This window comes from Giraffa tippelskirchi, chromosome 3 (assembly GCF_054371585.1).
Source record: "Giraffa tippelskirchi isolate mGirTip1 chromosome 3, T2T-mGirTip1v1.2.pri, whole genome shotgun sequence".
Classification (NCBI taxonomy): Eukaryota; Metazoa; Chordata; class Mammalia; order Artiodactyla; family Giraffidae; genus Giraffa; species Giraffa tippelskirchi.
In genome coordinates this window covers 172,606,312-172,626,717 of record NC_137277.1, presented here as the reverse complement: position 1 = coordinate 172,626,717, position 20,406 = coordinate 172,606,312, and the positions used below count along the sequence as shown (strand labels likewise).

General features: G+C 35.7%; 1 protein-coding gene across 50 annotated transcripts in view; it reads right to left on the bottom strand.

The window, feature by feature from the left end:
* Positions 1-20,406, bottom strand: part of MFF (mitochondrial fission factor) — a 54,667-nt gene that overhangs the window by 21,328 nt on the left and 12,933 nt on the right. For 7 of the 50 annotated variants that reach the window (XR_014080686.1, XR_014080687.1, XR_014080688.1 and 4 more), the window contains 5 exons: positions 17,921-17,995; positions 13,623-13,781; positions 8,322-8,381; positions 5,413-5,497; positions 4,438-4,571 (listed from right to left, as the gene is read on the bottom strand). Coding sequence is in view for 44 of the 50 variants with exons in the window: in XM_081584719.1 (XP_081440845.1) it covers positions 4,440-4,571; positions 5,413-5,497; positions 8,322-8,381; positions 13,623-13,781; positions 17,921-17,995 (511 nt within the window). In the remaining 6 variants the exon portion in view is untranslated. Of the gene's footprint in view, positions 1-3,740; positions 4,572-5,412; positions 5,498-8,321; positions 8,382-13,622; positions 13,782-17,920; positions 17,996-20,406 lie in introns of those variants that run through there. The other 43 variants (XR_014080691.1, XR_014080690.1, XM_081584765.1 and 40 more) reach the window with 13 other exon arrangements.

Sequence of the window (20,406 nt, the reverse complement as noted above, 5' to 3'; positions counted from 1 at the left end):
CAAAAGTAAATACCATAGTACCACATGATTTTTGGTGCGGTTGGTTGAATCTGTGGGTACACGAGCCCTGGGATACAGTTGACCCAAGGATATGGAAAAAACAGGCATATTATATGGGGGGCCAGCCACATTTTCTTGCCTGAAAAATCCCATGGGGCAGAGGAGCCTGGAGGGCTACAGTCTATGGGGTCGCAAAGAGTCAGACACGACTGAACAACTAACACTTCTAACATTTGACTGTGTAGAAAGTTGGTGCCCCTAACCCTCCAAGCTGTTCAAGTGTGAAAGGTAATCTGAGTATAATCAAGTTTTCAGACCTCATTCAGCTTACAGGAAATCCAAGAAAAGAGGACATATTCAGACAAATTCAAAAGGTGGGACAGCACATAACAGTCAACTGTTTTCAACAAGAAAATGTAGTACAAGAAAGAAAACAAAAGGTTGGACGGGTTGAGGGAACTATTCTAGATTAAGAGACCAAAGAGATAGGTGTGATTCAACCAAATGGACTATGTGGACCTTGTCAGGGGTAACTGGGGGAACGTGTACAAGGACTGGTTTAGGTATTATTAAGGACTTATTGTTCGTTTTTTATGCCTGATGCTGATTTTATGGTTATGCAGGAAAATGTCTTTATTTTTCAGAAATGCATATTTATGCATTTGGGGAAAATGTCACTTTTTAAGATATTTCAGCTAAAAAATAAAGCAATGGAAAAATTTAATTATTATATTTAGGTGACAGGTGTATGGCAATTCATTACATGCTTCAATTTTCTTATGTTTGCATTTTTCACAGTAATTAAAAAATAATAAATACCTAGGGGGGAAAATCAAGTCTTTCACAATCTGGCTTATACATATGCCAAGTTCAAAAGACAGGATAACAAAACAGTGTATTGGGCATATTAAAACATTATAGAAAAAATTCAAAATCTACCATTTTCTGAATTATGATCATTCCTGCATTTTTATTTCAATTATTTATATATTATATTCACTTGGCTTAAGATTCTGGAAATAATTTACAATTCCTATACCTGCCTGTGTCCCCCAATCAGTAATATCAAGAGCTTACAGGCATTTTTTTTCTGAACCAATTTACTGTATAAAGATCTTCTCCCTATGCTCCTATAAAAACCTATTTATCCTTAAATATCTCCTACTTGAGAAAGCCTTCCGAGTGCATGATTTCAACAAAAATCAGCAGGTACCAAAACCACTGTTACCATACCTCATCCCATGTTGCAGTGTAACAAGTTACTTGTTCTGAGAGGCTTTCCCTAATAGCCTAATGAAAAGTGGGCTTCCCTTCCTCTCTCCTTCAGCATTCTTTCATTTACAGTACATATAACAATGGCAACAGCGTTTTAATTTCTGCTTGTTCCTTAAATTCCCCTCTCCCCCATAAGACCATAAGCTGCACAGGGGTACAAGGATGTTTCTTTTATTCACTGGATCAGTACCAAGTATGGTACCTGATACAAAGTAGCGACCCTATGAATACTTAATTGAGTAAATGAATCCTATTTTTAGAACTCAGCTTTTAGCCAAGACTCACTGCATATTAAATGAAGGCCAAACTGCTAAGAGTCATAAAATTAAAACGCAAGTAAATGTGACAGCTCCCTGTACTTGACTGACAAGTCAGTGATGATGTATATAATCCTCTTCAGCCTGGAAACGGCTGAGAGATGACCCCAGTTCTCTACAGGGTCATGGACAGAGACTTGAGCCTCTCATTTCCAAGGGCAAAAGGATGGTTGGCAGTAGCACAATTGGCTGAAATGGCTGGTAAGTTATTTCTCTGCTATTTTGGTCTTGTGGAAACTGCTGCCATTGTGTATAGCAGATACACCTAAATGCCTTTAAATGCCTAAAGCTGATGGGCCACTTGCAGTGGGTTGGCTATATGTTATCTCTACCCTGGTACCTAAAATTACAAATGCATGTCTGTACAAACGCCCTCCACCCCCACCCCAACAACATGCACCTAATCTTGAAAGTGTTAGTCACTCGATCGTGTCCAACTCTTTGTGACCCCAAGGATTGTAGCCCGCCAGGCTCCTTTGTCTATGGGATTCTCCAGGCAAGATTACTGGAGAGGGTAGCCATTCCCTTCTCCAGGGGATCTTTCTGACCCGGGGATCGAACCTGGGTCTTCTGCATTGCAGGCTGTTTCTTTATTGTCTGAGCCACCAGGGAAGCCAAACATGCACCTCCGTCACTTACAAAGCTCATTGCTTTTTATTTCTCACTTCCACCCCCACGTTCAACCTCATTTTGGATGTTTTTTTTTTTTACTGTATCCACCATCTGAAACAGTCTCTCCCTATTCTTCAGCATATATCTCATGCTCCTTCTCCTTCATAAAATACTTTTATAATCCTCTAATTCATTACTGAGCCTTATTTCCCTCCTCCTCCATCAATCTATCAATTTCTTAACAGTGGGGCTTGTGGTGGTGTATTTGCTGTAACTGCTTACTGCTGAGGTCAGTGCTGTGCACACAGGAGTGTCTGCTTACTGACATAATAAACTGTAAGTAAAAGAACAGTCACAGTAATTAAATTTTTCCAAACTTGAGGCCAGAAAAAGTTCAAATTCAATGACAAATATAATTAAGAAGCTGGATAACAGACATTCATGCAGGAAAGGAAGGAAAGTTATATTTTTCACCAAATATATTTTCATAAAATCATCCCCCAAATGTAAATAACCAGCAAATGCTTCAACAAGTATACCGAGAAGTGAAAAAAAATCCAACCTTTAAACAGAGTTCCGAAAGTAGTGGCACAACACACTTGCTACACTTGTACTTGCTACTTAGTTGTTATGGCCCTAGTGAGCCTGGGAGGTTGAACAATGGGTTATTGGCCCTAACTGTATCCTTTTCTCCCACTGTTTCCTGCATCTGAAATCTTTTCTTCATTCTCTGATTGTTGAAATCACGTCTTTATTTACTTTGAGATTCAGCTTGAATATCTAAGATGTATTTCCTGACCATCCTGACTGTTTTTTAAATCATTTTTGTAGTTTCAATTATTCACAGAAACTACCTTGAGATATACATATAGAGAGAATTGCTATAATGAATGATATCACAAGGATATTATTCATATAAAAGTCAGAAGACTTTCATGGGTAAAAAAAAAAAAATTGTCACCAAACTCATGATAAACCCTAAGAATTAAAGAAAAGAATCCCTCCTTCAGGTATTTTTTGAAGGACAGGGAAGAAACAAGAAAAGAATAGTTGAATACACCTTTATCAAAGGAATTTCCCCTAACTGCATTTCTCAAAACTCACTGCCTTGATAGAAAGATACTGAAGATGTATGGTGAATGCTGTACCTAAGTAAAATTCTATCCATTTCTGAACCAAAAAAAAGGAAAAAAAAACAGATAGTTTGGAACTACAGGCTCCTAGCACTTGGTTTCCTTGATGCTTTTAATCTCACGAAATTTAGAACATCAGATAAACACAACGGAAAAAGCAACAGAACTGATGGTGTTTCCATCTGAATCACTTTATAGACGCTACAAATCAGAAAAACAGCTGTAACAAAACCAGTGTCTACCACCACCAGGACGAAGATCTGACTTGCTACTTGCCATGTCATTAACTATACTACTTGCTCCAGAGATGGGAACACTTAGGTGTAATATAAAGAAATATGACATGGAATATAGCACACAGCACAATATGATGAAATAAAGTCTTTCAACAGACAAATACAGCTTTGGTTGACAGTTTATTAAATACACTACATTTGTACCTTATTCTGTAGTTTTTTAAATCATTCACACACAGACTTAGTAAAAATGTACTTTATAGAAAACCACCTGCAAAATAAAAATAAAATGCACATTTTGGCCCACATTTTAGATAAACCACTGAAAATGTTAGGAATTATTTTATTGGAGGTGATCATGAAACATGTGGCTTGATTTTATTAAATCTGACACCAGACCAGGACTTCAGTAGTGTTAATGTTGAAATGTGGATGCAAAAATGTCTATTAATTAAATTGTTTAATCTAACAGGGTTTGAGAAAACACTACAAATAGGACAAAATGAAATACTATTTTTCCTTTATAGACATTTCCCTAAACCCATTTTCTATACACTTTCTCACACTCTTGGGCAAAAGAAAATTCCTTAAAAAAAACCCCAACTAGATCCTATTTACAAAACATGCAAAGTGAGAATTTTAAGTAGGTGTTATGGCAGAACTGGTTAAAACTAAATACAGTCAAGTGACAGAATATACCTTTACTTCTGCAAATGTAAGTCCTTCCCCCTCCTTTCTGGGAGATATACATTTTCAGGATGTGGACTGTGAAACGGCATACAATGCAAAGACAGAAAACAAAGAAGTTTGCAAATTCTTTATATTTCCAGCTGTTGAGACAATATTTCTGAGAGCTAAGGTTACCTCTAGCGGCGAAACCAGAGCCAGCTATTTAGCAGCCAGAATGCTACAGTAATTGAATACATGACCATTTCTCTTTTAGCCCGTTCTTTGTTCTCCTCTTCCAGAAGTTGTAGGCGTCTATTTAGTTTGATTATCTGAGTGAAAAACAACATCAAAAAACGAATAGAAGCTTTAATGCATGATGCAATCAGATGCTTATTAAGTAGTTTAATTTCTCAAAAGAATTATTACAAATATGAGAAGTTTCATTCGGCGCCAAAAAAGAAAGCTGTATATAGGAAAAAAAATGTTACCCGTGACAGCTTAAATTCATTAAATTCTCTCAAGAGCTTCTGTCACTCAGCTTCAGTTTTTCCTATTTGACCCGCTTTAACCGCTTTATGCTTCCTCTGAGTTACTCAGAAGACCCCATGTATTAACCTACTGGAGTGGGCCGTGTGATCTGCCACCCAAGCCCTTCAGGACTAAAATGCTAATTTTCTGCCTGCCAGGAGTGTCACTGGTCAACAGCACTGTATCTAGCTGTTGGTCCTCCTATGAGCAGCCCTGGGCCAAACAACTGTCTTGTCAAGTTCATGCTCCCTTATGAAGGCAGTGTGCATCCAACAACCGGTTGGTGATGGCGTTCAAGGCCCAGGTTCCTTGCTCCAACTCTGAAGGGTTATCCCAGCTTCAGAGCAATATATAGCTGTATAGGTTTGCTTAAAATGTTAACACCCTGTGTTACTGGCTAGAATTACATCAATACATTTTGATAATACTGTTTTATGCTGATGAAAACCTGTAAACTGTGGTTTAATATATCTTTAACCAAAATGGGAATATCAATCATGGTTTAATAAACAGTTTGATAGAGAAAGTATTTTAATTCATGGGTTACAATGGAGAGAAAAACGATAAAATGTTAGGAACTACCACTTTACATGTCATATGAATGGAATTTAGGGTCACATTGCTGTTTGGTACATTAAATACCTGTCGTCTTAACGAAGCTGCATCTACAACTGTCATGTCTTCTGAAGTTCCTTCAATCATTGCATCTGTATTTGAAATGCCATACCTGCGAAATAAAACACAATTTAATATTAGAACAGAACTAAAAGTACCTTGCAAGTCACATAACATATTATGTAATACTCAGAGGTCTGTTATAAAGACTGGTATTTAACAGTACAAATTATTAAAATATTAACCAATCTGGATGGGTATTAATAAAGAGAAGAGCTTAAGGGAACAACTACCTACAATCCTGGGAAAGTGTCTTGAAGGTCAGAGAAAGAGAAGAAAGCCTGACTAAGGATGTAAATAAGGAGACACTTTCCAACTCAGAGAGACTGGCAGTGTTAAAAAAGGATACCCGGTTGAAAAGATCTGAGAGCTGTCACTCTGCTCCTAAGTCCCTGCTGGGACTCACTGGCAGGGGACACAAAGCAAACAAACTCCAGCTAAAAGCCTAAGTCTGATCATTTTTTATTTCTCCGTCTCTTCTCACTGCCATTTCTACTTCCTCTCTTGCCATTTCTACTCTTCATTTCTTATTTCCAATTATCTAATCTCTCCTGTATCTCCAGAGAAGCAGCTCTAAAATAACCTGAACACACCTTGCCACTACATTCAGATCCAGAATTTAAGTACTGTAATTAAGGAGCTGTGTATAAAATAATGCTGGAAGGCCACTAAGAAAAACTCTGGAGAAAACATTAAAAAGTTCTTCTTGTTCAAATGCAGTTACTTCTAAAGGGGCATTGATTTTTAAATAAATGACAATCAACTTCTGAGAAACACACAATTGCTATTATTCCTCTTTGCCCCGACTTCCACTTTTAAAATATATTTTAAGTAAGATACAATTTACATACCTGATAATTCACCTCACACGTGTACAGTCTATTTAATCCTGTATGGCTATTTCAATAAAATGGCTCATTAACTCTTCTGAATGAGCAGATTATAAATAAATCAGATTTAAAAGTTATTCCTATGTAATCTAGAGTTGGCACATACATCATGTTTTTAATACTTAAAGCAAGTCCCCATAACAAAAAGCACATGACCATACAAAGGGGTACAAAGGGGTACGAAGAGAATTATATTTTTCATTCAGACATGTTAAAGTCTATTTAGAAAATCATTTTGCTATGAATGCTACTGAAAATAATTCGAAAATACTTTAATAAATAATGTGAAACAATTTTTAATTTTATAATCCTGTAGTGCCATCATTCTGAACACTGATTAGAATTATATAGGTTGTGGTTTCAATGACACTTGGTGTGTACTGACTTCAGGTAACCTAGAATGATCTCTAAATACTCCTTTTATGGCTAAATTAACTTGCTTTCTCCTAATCTGCCCTTTCCTTTATGGGGGAACAGAGCAAACATATGGTAATACTGAGAGTAACTGCATCGGGTAGAGAAGTAAGCTACCAAGTCGGTAGGTGCTAGAACAATGCGTTTACAAACATCTGAATTCCTCTTAATAGTAAGCAGAATTATTAAACAGTTAGTGGAAAAAAAAATAAAGGTTGAAGATTCCTCTTCTCTATACTTTATCCTCAAAATAAAAGTTTTCTATTTCTGTGAGGTCATATATGAGATAAATAATTCGGGGGAAAAAACCAAACAACAGAAGCAACTGCTTCAAAGGTAAATGGACCCAGACTGAATGCAGAGAAATGAACTGTAACTGAAAGGAACTCCCCACAACATACATTCTGAACTAACTATAGTTTTAAACATCTGTAAAGGAAATCTTTGTTTGCTAAGAAACCTAAGGATATGACAAAAGACTCTACCTGTATAATTCAACTTAAAACATGTGTGTTTTAACCAAAACATGTATTTATCAGACCTAAAATCTCTGTAAGAAATTCTAAGTCAGATCATTGGCTGAAAATAACAGAAAAATAAAAGGATCACAAACTTATGGGAAATACACAAGGAAAAACTTGTTAATAATGTAAAAATAAACTAGTCGGTTGAGTGGAATGGGACTCCTAAAGACACATTTTTCAATTTTCCAATCAGAATTTAGTGTCAATGAGAAACCCATGTTTCCCTCTTCTGCCTAAAGATGAATGTGCCAGCTCGCTTCCTCTCATCATTGAAACAATGCTGCCAGTTTGAAATCTACTGCTGCAGATTTTGCTTAAAATAAGCTCTGAAAAAATTACAATAATGGTATCATTATTGTACCAATCTTTTTTTTTTTAACCGTACAACTTGGGAAATAAGGATTTGGGTCCTTGAGAACCTTAAGTATTAGTATGTGCCATTCTATCTGTCCTTGCGCAAGACAGGAAGAAATACCTACTTTAGGCTAAGCATAACTCAAAGTGAAAGGGACAAAATAAGAGAGAAAAGCTTCATCAACAGATGACAAAAATGCTTAAAAACCAAATTCTCTTTCTAAACATTTAATCTTTCAGGCTGTCAATCCTAATTTCCCCAATCTAAAATGATGTTTTACAGACATGTTTATCTATACAGTGAAAGTGACAAAGTGACATTATAGACAATTAACAACTAAAAAGGAAATGCTGTACAGAACCTCAGGCAACAATTAACATAATGCACATAAAGCAAGGTTTAAGATTATTTTTTTCTGTGTACTAGCATGATCGTCCATTAAAACCGTGTTTAAATACACCGTCTCAGATGTTCACATGGTAATGTATTATAACTTTGTCTTTATACTCTCTTGGCCAAATGTCACGAATGATTAGACTCACTGTTCTCAGAGAACAGCAGGGGGTCCACCTAGAGAAAACTCCAGAAGTTAAAGCTATAATCTGAAGGCGTGGCTACTGCATGCATTATGTCCTGCAAAATAACACATTCAACCAACTGTTCACCCTGGTAATTACAAAGTCTCAGAGTTACCTGACGTTGTCATGATGAGGATTAGAAGTGGCGGCAGCAGACCCACCACGCAACACAGGTCTAAGGTGGGTTTTTGCAGGAGAAGGCACAAGACAGAATCAGGAAACAGAGAGTAATAAAATAAAAGCAAAAATAAGATAAATAAATGTCAAATAGGATTATATTGTATGTTTCAATACAATATAATATATTTCAAATACTTTACGTATCTTTGTCTCACTGTCCTCCATGTTATGACTTTCATGAATTGAGTATTTTACAATGAGTTAGAAAACAAAGGGAACCTCTTATTTTCATAACAAAAATAGCACCAACATATAAAATAATTTTTTGGTGCTCATACTTGACATCCTACTAATTCTGTTCAAAATGTGTAACTCTTCTCTTTGAGTTGGAAAAAAAAACCATCAGCAACTTTAGAAGCATGTCAAGAACTGGTTAGTAGCACCTGCATGGCCACGGCTGCTCACCTGGTATCAACAGCTATCTCGAAAGCTAAAAATCTGAAGGAACTCCCACTTCCCTCCATTCCTTGCCTCCCGCCTCATTAATTTTGCTTAGTGCCTTGTATCCTAATACAGCTGGGTCTCACGCAAACCCTCAGCTCTCAAGAGCAGAACTGGAGCTGAGGAGGTTGGGGACAGGTCTTGAGGGCATAATACAGCACATCACAGGAAGTGCAACTGAATGTATATATCTGATCCCGAGAGGCAACTAGGAGTGACATACAGGGCTGCTGGAAATGAAGACTAAGGCACACTGGAAAACTCTGTGGGGATTTTCACAGAGTACATACTTTGATTCTAGAGGACAATTAGTTCTCTACTGGTAAGAGGTAACCTTTTCAATAAATTTTACTTTTTAAATCAGGAAACAAAGGCTCTATGTGGTCACTGGCCAACTCCCCCAAAAGTAATCAGCAATACTTATAACCAGAGAAAGGAGGTTGGGGTGCAGAAGCCACATTAAGGATTTGAAGAATTATTATTCTATTTTGAATGTCTCATTCTCTACAGGCTGATCAGGTTTTACCTGAATTTAAGTATCAACACCGTTCTTAGAGGAAACATTTAACACCAAATGCTACTACTTTTTTTTGTAAGTTGGCACAGCTGTAGAATTTTTGTTACAATGTAAACCACTATTTTATGTCAAATCAATTTATAAGAGAAAATCTTAATGCTTAGGTTGTATGTTTCCTAAAGGCACTACGGGTACTTAAAAAAATTTACAGAACCTAGAGAGGAAGGGACTTTTGAGTCAGATATTAGACTTCTCCTTTGTTGGCTAAAGAACGGTAAGAAATCATAATGCTTGAGGCAGATTTTTTAACTCATCCCATCCTACTAATTTATTTATTCTGTGACATTAGGAAAACGTACTTTCTGATCCTACATCACACTAACATGAGAAAGGTTAAAAGTGAAGCCACTGCTGTGTGCTACCTAAAGCTTTTTTAAAAAATTCAAGCATATGCTCAAAAGGATCTGCCATATCCAACATATTCCACCACAGAGATTTCCCTTTTATAATGCAGAGCCAGAAAATAATACAGTCTTTACATTTCACAATGTATTTCATTTTGTCTTCTCACACTGGCAATTGACACATATAATCATAAAAGTAAATTAGACAGGTGTTTGGCAAAATTAGAAACTTTATTCAAGTACCACTTTCTACTGTAAATATGACTTAATACATTAAAGAATCATTTTAAGTTTGAAAATAAATAAGATTTAATATATTAAAAAATCTTTTTAGGTTTGAAAATATGTTTTGTAATTAAAGTGGTAAAAGGGAATGAGATTCAAGGCTCTTCCAGTATTAACTTGTATATCAACATTTTTCAGTAAATAAATGGTCTTAGTAGAATGTTTTTTTGTTAAAAAAAAAAAACATAGAAACTGCTACAGTAAGTAAACAGGGTAGATGTACCAGGAATTACAAGTATTTTTTTAAAAGATAGATTATAAATAACAGATACTGTCTCAACTGCAATTCTGCATTTCTAGGTCTTCCAAGTAATGTATTTACATGGATACTTGCAAAAAATATAAATTACTTACAAATTGGCTTTTTATTCTATTGAATTAAAGCCAGAAATAATCAATCCCCTTATTTTTTTTGGCTGCACTTGAGCAGCATGTGGGATATTAGATCCTTGACCAGGGCTCGAACCTGTGTCCCCAGCAGCTGCAGTGAGGAGTGGAGTCTTAATTACTGGACTGTCAGGGAAGTCCCTCAAGTATAAAACTTTAGCATGCTGAGCATGACTAATCTGAGTACTTAAATAGTGTTCTTTCAGAGGTACTAAGTTTCTTTTTAAAAACGTTAATATGTTGTATCGGAGAGTGAGATACAGAGCTCTAGAAGGTGTCAGGGAATGTGAGCATTTCCTAACTAGCAAGGACTAAACAGCATTTTTAAATCCAAAGAACACATCTGGTACTTGCTATTTCAGATGTTTTGGTAAATTTTTTTTTCTTATACCTCACTTTTCCAAATGCACAGCACTGACCTATGTAAGTAAACTTTTCTAATGTATACGTAGAATTTAACTTTGTTTTCACGTTGAACTTGGTTTTGGGTCATATAAGTTCCCAAGATGAGAAAACAAAAACAAAATACATAAACCTTTCAACAGTGACCCTCAGAGTATAAACTAAAAATAGTTCTTATACCAAGCAACCGGGAAAATGCATTATTTTATGATAATAAAACAGGCAGAAAGGTGTTTTTCATTCTTTCTGTCAAACAGTTCTAACTTTATTTACTGTATCTAATGTGATGGCTTAAGACCAAAGATAAAACACTGCATCAGCATAACAGCCAGGAATAAAAAATAGGAATGAAAAAAAAAGATGTACAGAGCAAGGAACATAAAAGCACTTCAAACTTTATATGCAGTATTATTTAATAGTCATGCAAGTAGAACATTATCCAAATTTCACATTCCTATTTCTTGTATCTGATAAGTCAAGCTAGACAGTTCTCCTAGTAGAAATAACAACTAATTTGACAACTACAACTCTGATTAAATCTTGTACAACATTTAGATTAGTAAATACAACAGGGGGAAAAAAAACCTTTCAAGTTGAAAGCAACCAATAATACTAATGATAATCTATTCTTCCAGGTTCCAAGGTATATATACAGGAGCAAGGAATTATTACTACAACTACTTAATGAATTTTTTAAAAAATGTCACTTAAGTGAATAAGAAAAATACTTCCTTCCCACAAAAGAAAATTTGAAAATTATCAATTTATTTCAACTAAAAAAAAAAAAAATCACTTAAAGCTCAAGATAATTTTTCACAAATAAAAGAATACAAAGCAAATTTTACAATTAATAAGATTTCTAGTTGTACTTTTGAATTTAAGGCAAAACTGTTCCATTATGGATTAAAAAAAAAAACCCAACTATTTTTCCATATACTGCATTGAGCTGTGTGTATGCAGGGGGATGGATCTTTGTCATCTATACAGGGTTTATAAACATTTTTCCCATTCAGGTATTTTCACTGTAATAGTATTTGATATAATAGAATTTGACCTAATAATCTAGCCTCTTCTAAGGACCTATTATAATTAAAAAGTTAAAGAGGATACCTGGTAAACAATAAATCTATGTTAAGGAGGGAGAAGAAAACAGGCATTTGGAAATACTAGTCAAGTGCCAGGTACTTTATATTCAAAATCTTTTTAAGTATCTCTCATGACACTAAACAAAAAATTTGAGGCCATCTTTATATCTTTAAGACAGGGGAGGAAAGAAGACTCCTCACAAAAATCCAGAGAACTAGGTAATATTAGTATTAACAGAGGAAGAAAATGAGGCCCAGAGAAGCTAGGCAATTTGTCCAAGGTCAGCATGTGGCTAATTACTCAGTGCAGTGGACCAAGATTAAATCCAATCCCTTCAATCCAAGCTTTTTGCTCTAAACCATGATGCTTCTTATATTCTAATATAGTCCTTGAAGCTTTAAAGAGTGTAAGAGGGACTCTAAACCCTTGGGGAGGGATGTATATATATATATATATATATATATGTATATATATATATATATATGTATATATATATTCATAATGTGTATATATATATACACCCCCACACACCCCCACCTATACATGAATACATGTACACATAGATGCAATTTTGCCCCTGCCATGAGCTTTCTCTGTTACGCTTTTTCTAGTACGGCTTTAAGTTCCTGGGCCCACACGTATGGGAACCCTGGGAAGGGTCAGGAACCCTAGTCCAGCGGCACAACAGGTGTTCATCAAGGATGGTGAAACACCTGGGGCTTGTGTGAGGCTCAAGAGCAGGTAATAAGCAAAAGTTTGTTCAGAGCAAGTCACGACACATGTCAGTTCTCAAGGTAAGAAAGAAGGTTTACTGGAAACGCCTGCTTAATTTATTGAGAATTCTTCAAAAAGTAAAGTTAACAGCCTAATAAAATGATTATGAAAATTCAAGCACTGACTCAACAGAGTTATTACTACATAAAATGTTTAGAGTTGAAGTAAAATTGACTGCACTTTCCTCACATTCTGCCAAAAAGCTCTCAAACTTCATCTTTTTAAAAGACTATCTACTAATGAAGCAAGGAGAAAAAGGTATTCGAAATAATGGCAAAAAATTCATTTGAATGAACAATTCTAGGTATACTACTAGTGATTTTACCTGGAGACATTCAAAAGTGAGACACGCCATCCATACTGAGAACAATCAGTATTATTAATAAAAACACAACAGCACCTGGGATTTTTAGCACAGGCTTAGAAATCCCTAGTGCAGAGGAAAGAAAAAAAAAAAAAAAAAGCCCTGGCAGCTACACTGACTCACTGACTTCATCTTCTCAGATTTGCTTACTAATCCAACCACATTAGTATCATAAATGATTAAAGACTTACTAACAAAAATGATTACAGTTCAGCCCAACATTCCACACTGGATCCAAAAGTACCCCTCAGCATATCCAAAATGGAATCAAGTACTTAGAACAGCTCAGCAAGGTCTTGGGGAAAAAAAAAAATCAATATATTTCCTGCATACAGGTAGTTATTAATTGTATCCCACCCCCTCCCGCCGTACCTCGACGGAGGAGAAGCTAACAGAATCTTCTGAAATGTGAATTTTGGACAATAATTTCAAATTAAAAGAAAGTAAAGCAAGCTCTTTAAATCATTGCATCTGAGAGACAAAGGTGCAAACATAAAAGGAAGACACCACAGTCCACTAATAAGGAGCCAAAAAATAATGCAGAAAAGTTGGCAAGAGTCAGTGATGGCCAATCACCTGCGATTTTCATCCAGCACATCCAAGATCTGCTGGTAAGCCCTACGAGTGGAAGACTGGATAAGCGACAAAATGCCACGAGCAGAGGAAAGATTAGGTCCGTCTTCAGGAAACATACGGGGAGGGCAAACCCGAACCTGCGGTGGCGATGGTGTCACACTGTTCACACAAGCACAGCAAACGAAGAGAAAAACACTCAAGTCAGACTTTTGTAAAACCCCAGCTCAACATTTCCCCCAAACACCCACATTTTAAAAATTAGCTTAGTTTTCTTGCCCATTTCCCCCACCCTTCATTTTCCCCCAAAAGAGTCAGGCCAAGTAAGTTAATAAACATGTTAAATTGTTTCTGTGTTGTTTTTTTTTAAACCCAGCTACTATGAGGCATCTGTAACTATGTAGCTTTAAGCATCAAATTAAACAGACTGAATATGAAAGAACAACTTTAAGAGGGAAGAGAACTAGGGCAGAGGATCTGCAACCCCCGGCTCTGGAGAAACAGCGTGCTTTCCTTAGCATAAACCCAAGCCTCTAACAAACAACATGGCACTGCGCCTTACAGATGATCAGAAGAGTAAGAGGGAGTTTCAGTATACAGGTATCAGGCAAAGTTTACATGCATAAAACGAAAGGAATTCCGTGAAAATGCCAATTTCAAATACTTCGCAAAGACAATGAAGCAATTAGTTTATGATGAGTAAATTTAAAGATGAACCAAAGTTTCAGAAAGCTAACAAAAAGCATTTTGATTACTCCATTAAAGCATACGTTTCCTGGCTAAATGACCAGTTCGGTGAGTACAATGAAAAGGCAAGGATACTTCTTAAATTATCCAGATGGAGGTTAAATGATCATTTTTTGGTTTCTCAGTGACAATAATCTTGGTCATTCTTTCATGTGAGTTGAGATTTACAGTGTCTTTGGTTCCACTTAAGTTTCTCCTAAAAGCTAAGCACATTTCAATGAAGTGATTTTACAGTTCTAATCTGGATTCTTATTTTCAGAGAACTGTCTAATTTTAGAGCATGATCAGCCACATGAGGTATTTAACTGATTTAAGGACTTGGCATCCGATTTGTTACAGTAAGATGTTTTGTTACAATAAGAGAACTATGGGATGTGGGCTCAATAGTTTTTCTCAGTGTCAGGGCAAGAACACCTTAGACTAAGCCTCATCCTTGCATATTATATACAAAAGAGTGAAAGTGGAGCAAATAGTGCACAACTGAAAGATAAAAGATTGTACTTTGATCTGCGTAATCTTTTCTTACTTAATATTTTTGGGACCCACGAAATGAGTGGGATAATTTTTGAAAGGGTAACTGTCATCTAATATTATTCCCAGAGTCCCAGGAAATTAAAAACAAAATCTTCTCCACAATTTTGTGAATAACTTTCAATGTCTTGATGATCCAAAGCAAAAAGTACAAAACACATGAAAACCATGTTTTCCAAAGACTACTTAAAAGAGAGATTTAAGCCAAATCTTGGCATACTGAGAAAATAATCTGTCAGGGCTGATTCACCATTTGAATGAGGCCTCATGGTGTCAAGATAAATGCAAGTTTTCAGATGCAGACTCATGGATGGTTACCTGAAACATCTGTCCACAGACTAGGAATCTTCTAGAATATATATAACTTATCAACAACAATAAATATCAACTGATTCATGGTACTCAGCAGAACCCAAACTGGGTATCCAAAAAGAGTAAAAGAAACAGTATATCTGGGACTCAAAGTCTAGGTACTAGGCTTGTACTCAACATTCTCTTCAGGCAGCATAGAGAACACCTGAAGTTTTTGCTCCTTTTAAGAAACCAGACTCAGTTCATGTTAGAAAAGTGTCACCAGAGGCAGGAATAAAATGGCCAGTTCTTCATCAACATAAACAGGCATCCATCTGACACTGTTCTTGACAGCAACACCATCATACCTAGCTAAACTGACTTAAGCAAGTTTTAAAAGACTATTCAGGACAATATCTACTGACGTAATTGAAGCTTTTGTTTTCATATTCTGGGGCTTAAATTGAACACTGTATATACAAATTTGAAGTAGTATATAAATGAGCTACCTATATAAAGTTTATAATGATCACTATTTAGAATTATAATATTAGAGCAAAAATGCCAACAAACTGAATCCAAATCCATGAAAAAACTTTGATGGATTTTTGTCCATCAAAATTCAAAAGGAAAGAAGGTTTCCTTGGAGAAAACTCACTTTGTCAGGAATAAGCAATAGGAATTGTTTATTTAAATTCTAACAGTACAAGTGTTTCCTGTCCATACATGGGAAATCAGGTCATCGAGCATAAACTATTTTCAGATTATCTGCAAAGCATTCTTCAGATGGAATGCACAGAAAACAGAGTTTTAAAAAGTCTGTAAGATCACCTTCAATTCTAAGATTCTACGATCATATAAAATTGGAATATGGTATTAAGTGGGGAAAAACCCTACACAGTCCTCAATGGTAACTTAATAAAAAAACATATTAATGTAGAAAATTAAAATTAAGTCTTCATTAATGCTAGTGAAGATATTTCATCAAAGATTAACATCAAAAACGTATTTGGATTTCAGGTTGTTTCTCAAAAGAAAACTTCTTCTCAAAAGTTTCAAAGATTAGTTAAGAAACGTAACTTTTCATTACATGGCAATCTTTCATAAACAGCAAAATCAGAGTAGGAAGTATTTCATACACTGATGACCAGTTTGGGCAGTATATGTACAGATTAAATGCCCTTAATGGTTAATCTATTTCTATCTACAGATGAACTGAATGATTAAATCATAAGATGGCCATAGCTACACTAATTAGAAGAGTCTAATAATTCTTTCTTTTCAAAGCTTTAAGCAGTCTTGCGAGTCTCTTTAAAAATAAACAAATCTAAGAACAAAAAAAGAATAAGCCCCATGTTAGTGATAGGCCTGATGCTAGCTGTGATGCCTGGCACTGGTGGCATTAACCATGACAGGAAACAGTGCTTTCAGAGGTGAGTTTCATCTCTGCCCACCCATCCAAAGTGGAGTGACTTTGGTTTTTTGTTTTGACACATGAACTCCTGTGAAAAATAAGTAAACATATTGCAAAGGCACTGAGATTATTCAAGCAAATGTTATAGTATTAGTGATTTAATAAAAATGCATGTTGATGATAAATTCATCCTAGTAATGTTACAAAACTCTCAGCTTTACCTTTTTCTTTTATAAAAGGAAATTTTGAAAAATGTACTTATGTTTGTCATATTATATCATTAGTAATAGCTCTCTCTCATGCCTATATGAACTCTTACTATGTGAGTGTTGAATAAACAACACTAGCCAATGTTAGAACTCAAATTTAAATGAAAACTGACTTGGTATAACTATTATTATAACGTAAGTCCAAAGTCAAACACCTCTTTTTTCCATGGGTTTTCATAGGAATAATGTTTCTCAAACTGCGAGGATAATCTCTTTGGTGAGGCTCCAGTCTCTTCCAAAAATATAGTAAAGGTAAAACAGTCAGAAAGGGAAGAAAAATTTTTCACTGAATCACAAATTTTATACCATTTCTCTTGAAATTTTAAATACAGATAAAGTTTTAATTTCTTGCCACTAAGGTAATTTACTAGTTCTTAGAAGTACAGTAAGAGAATCAGGATTAAGAGAGAAATCACTGGTTGTTAGAACGGTTTCTGGTACTTGAGCACTACGCTAGCTGTTGAATCTTATACTGCATGCCAAAGTGTCCCCTCCCCTTAAGAGGCCAGTCATTCCCATCCCTTGCTGTATCACACACACAGAAAGTGTAGGTTTAATGATCTCAAAATATTCTTCCAAAGCTTAATTTTAATATATGGAATTTAAAAAAAACTTAAATGACTCATTATACTTAGACTCCTTTTCTCCTTCTGAGTGAAAATAAACAATAAAAGATAGTGTGCTAAAATTTTTTAAAGATTGAAAACACTGAATCTGGTTGAACTGACTCCACAGAGTCAACCAAATATGCCAACCAAAGCAAAATAAAGGAACTAGAAAGGATTTTTGGTATGAATTATTCCATTCTACTTTCACCATTATACTGCAAATCATACATAACTTCCTTAGTTGATCTAGCTTTATTTTTTTTTAAACAAAGTGTATGATAACAGCTTGAGAAATCCTGAAACAGAGGTACTTAAAAGCCAAACAGTAAGAGAATTAGGGCAGTACATGCCAATTACCTGGTGAAATATTAGTCTAACATAAGTCTGCAAAATTAAACAGCTCCTAATTGTGAAAAGCAGAGCAGACAGATAAAATCTTACGTGTACTCCGGTGCAGAAATCGGTGCCTGGAACCTTGAAATTTTATTTCTTGGGGCAGAATCTGATCTGTGCCACCTTAAATAATAATTATGCTTCTTTTACATATTCAGCTTTTATAACACAAAGAAAAAAGCTAAATACAAATCTACTGATAATTTTCGTGTCAATAATAAGCCTTATTGTCTCTTTGAAAGTAAGTGAGAGAACAAGGCCAGCGCTCCTGCTCTTACACCCCTATGGACTTCTATTCCTAAATCCAAGGAATAAAATAAAGTGGAGGCACGCACAATGACACATAATCAGATCACATCACAGAGAAAAGGCTGAAGTAGGTCAAGACAGGAAGAGTCCAATAATTACTTTGGTAGAGGTAAAATACAGCTGAACCATGTTAATAGTTTCTTCCTTACCATACTACCAGCATTAAATACATAATTTGCTCATTATATAAAAATTTGAAAGTTTATCAAATGTAGATTCTTAAAGATGAATAAAATTATAAATAATAAAATTAATAACAGCAGCAGAAGAAAGGACAAGGTCACACTATCAACAAAAAGATGGTTAAGTATCTTACGATGGTAACATACATAACTACTGAAACAAAAAGTATGGTTAAGGAAGGTAAGCATTCTATTGCAAAAAACTGCATAGTTAAATATTCATATTATTTTTACAACCAAAAATTAAAACATGAGATTTTGTTTTATTAAACATCTAGAATAACAGTTCCCAAACTTTTTGGCACCAAAGACTGGTTTCATGGAAGACAATTTTTCCACAGACGGAGGGGCAGGGGCGGGGATGTTTTCAGATGATTCAAGCACATTACATTTATTGTGCATTTTGTAGGAATCTCAGGACATTCTGCCTTGATGCTAGGGTTAGCGTTTGTGCTCCTATGAGAATCATGATCTGATAGGAGGTGGAGCTCAGGCTGTAATGTGACCGATGGGGAGTGGCTGTACATACAGATGAAGCTTTGCAGGCTTGCTCACCTCCTGCTGGGTGGCCTGGTTCCTAACAGGCCACGGACAAGTACTGGTTCGGGGCCTGGGGACTGGGGTGCCCCTGATCTAGAAAATGCCTTTCAAGGGACTTAAAGAAACAAAGAATTCAAATATTAGCTAACTTTGTTCACCTTTTCTGAGGAACCTTCATTACTGGTAACTGCAAAAATATCTATGAACTAGTCATTTACTCTCGGAGAAGGCAATGGCACCCCACTCCAGTACTCTTGCCTGGAAAATCTCACGGACGGAGGAGCCTGGTGGGCTGCGGTCCATGGGGTCACTTAGAGTCGGACACGACTGAGCGATTTCACTTTCCTTTTTCACTTTCATGCATTGGAGAAGGAAATGGCAACCCACTCCAGTGTTCTTGCCTGGAGAATCCCAGGGACGGCGGAGGCTAGTGGGCTGCCGTCTATGGGGTCGCACAGAGTCGGACATGACTGAAGCGACTTAGCAGCAGCAGCAGTCATTTACTCTAACTCATGCTTCACAAGGCTGGTTTTTATATACTACAGAGCAGAGCAGTTTCCTTTCTTGTCAACTGAACTTAGTTATCAGTAATATATACTTTGTGAGGGAAAAAACCAAAAGTGATGCTATAGTAAAATAGTCCTATTTTTATTTCATTACAGGAAATTTCAAAGTAATCATGGACCTAAATAAAAAGCAGTATCTTTATATAACAGGAAAGTTAATTAGAAACTTTTGGTGCCCTAAAAAATACTACAAATAGAAAATAACAAAAGCCCTTAGGTCTATGTTTAATCATTCTGAGAGGGTTCTAAATATCAAGAAGTTACCTTCACCATAAATTAGGTAGTCTTTTCACCATTTGTGTAACATATTTTAACATAGTCTAAAAAAAGGAATTCCATAGACTGGCCATCACTGCCAGCCATGGACCTGCAGGAAAACATACAATTATCACAAAAAACTCCCTGAAGGAGACATATATTCTTTCAAACTTCCTATTTTCCTATATAATGCTTCAGAATAATTGTAACTACTTTAGGAGGCATGTCAAGATTCCCCAAGGAATGAAAAGTTACAGTTCTCCTTTGCACCTAATGCAAAAAGAGACTGAATCCCCATCAAAGTCCCTTCTGCGTCCCTATATTCTTTAGTCAAGTCCAAGTTAAAACTTCATATGGTTTAATACCAATAGCATAATTATACTGTATGCTATTTTCCATGTAAATTTAAATGCTTTGCTTTTTATCTAGATTTGCAAGCTGGGAGAGACATTATCATCTCCTGATTCTTTCTTAGTTCCCAGAGAAATTAATGTGATACCTGACATCAAATCAGGTTCATGATAAATGAGCTCATGAAAGCTGAAAACTTAATGAGGAAGAAATAGTAATTTATATAATTTAAATCACCAATGGCTTTGAGACTTAAAAAATTCTGACCAGTTTTTAAAGGGATATTTTATTTTAAAAAACCAATCAATTTTAATAAAACAACAAAAAT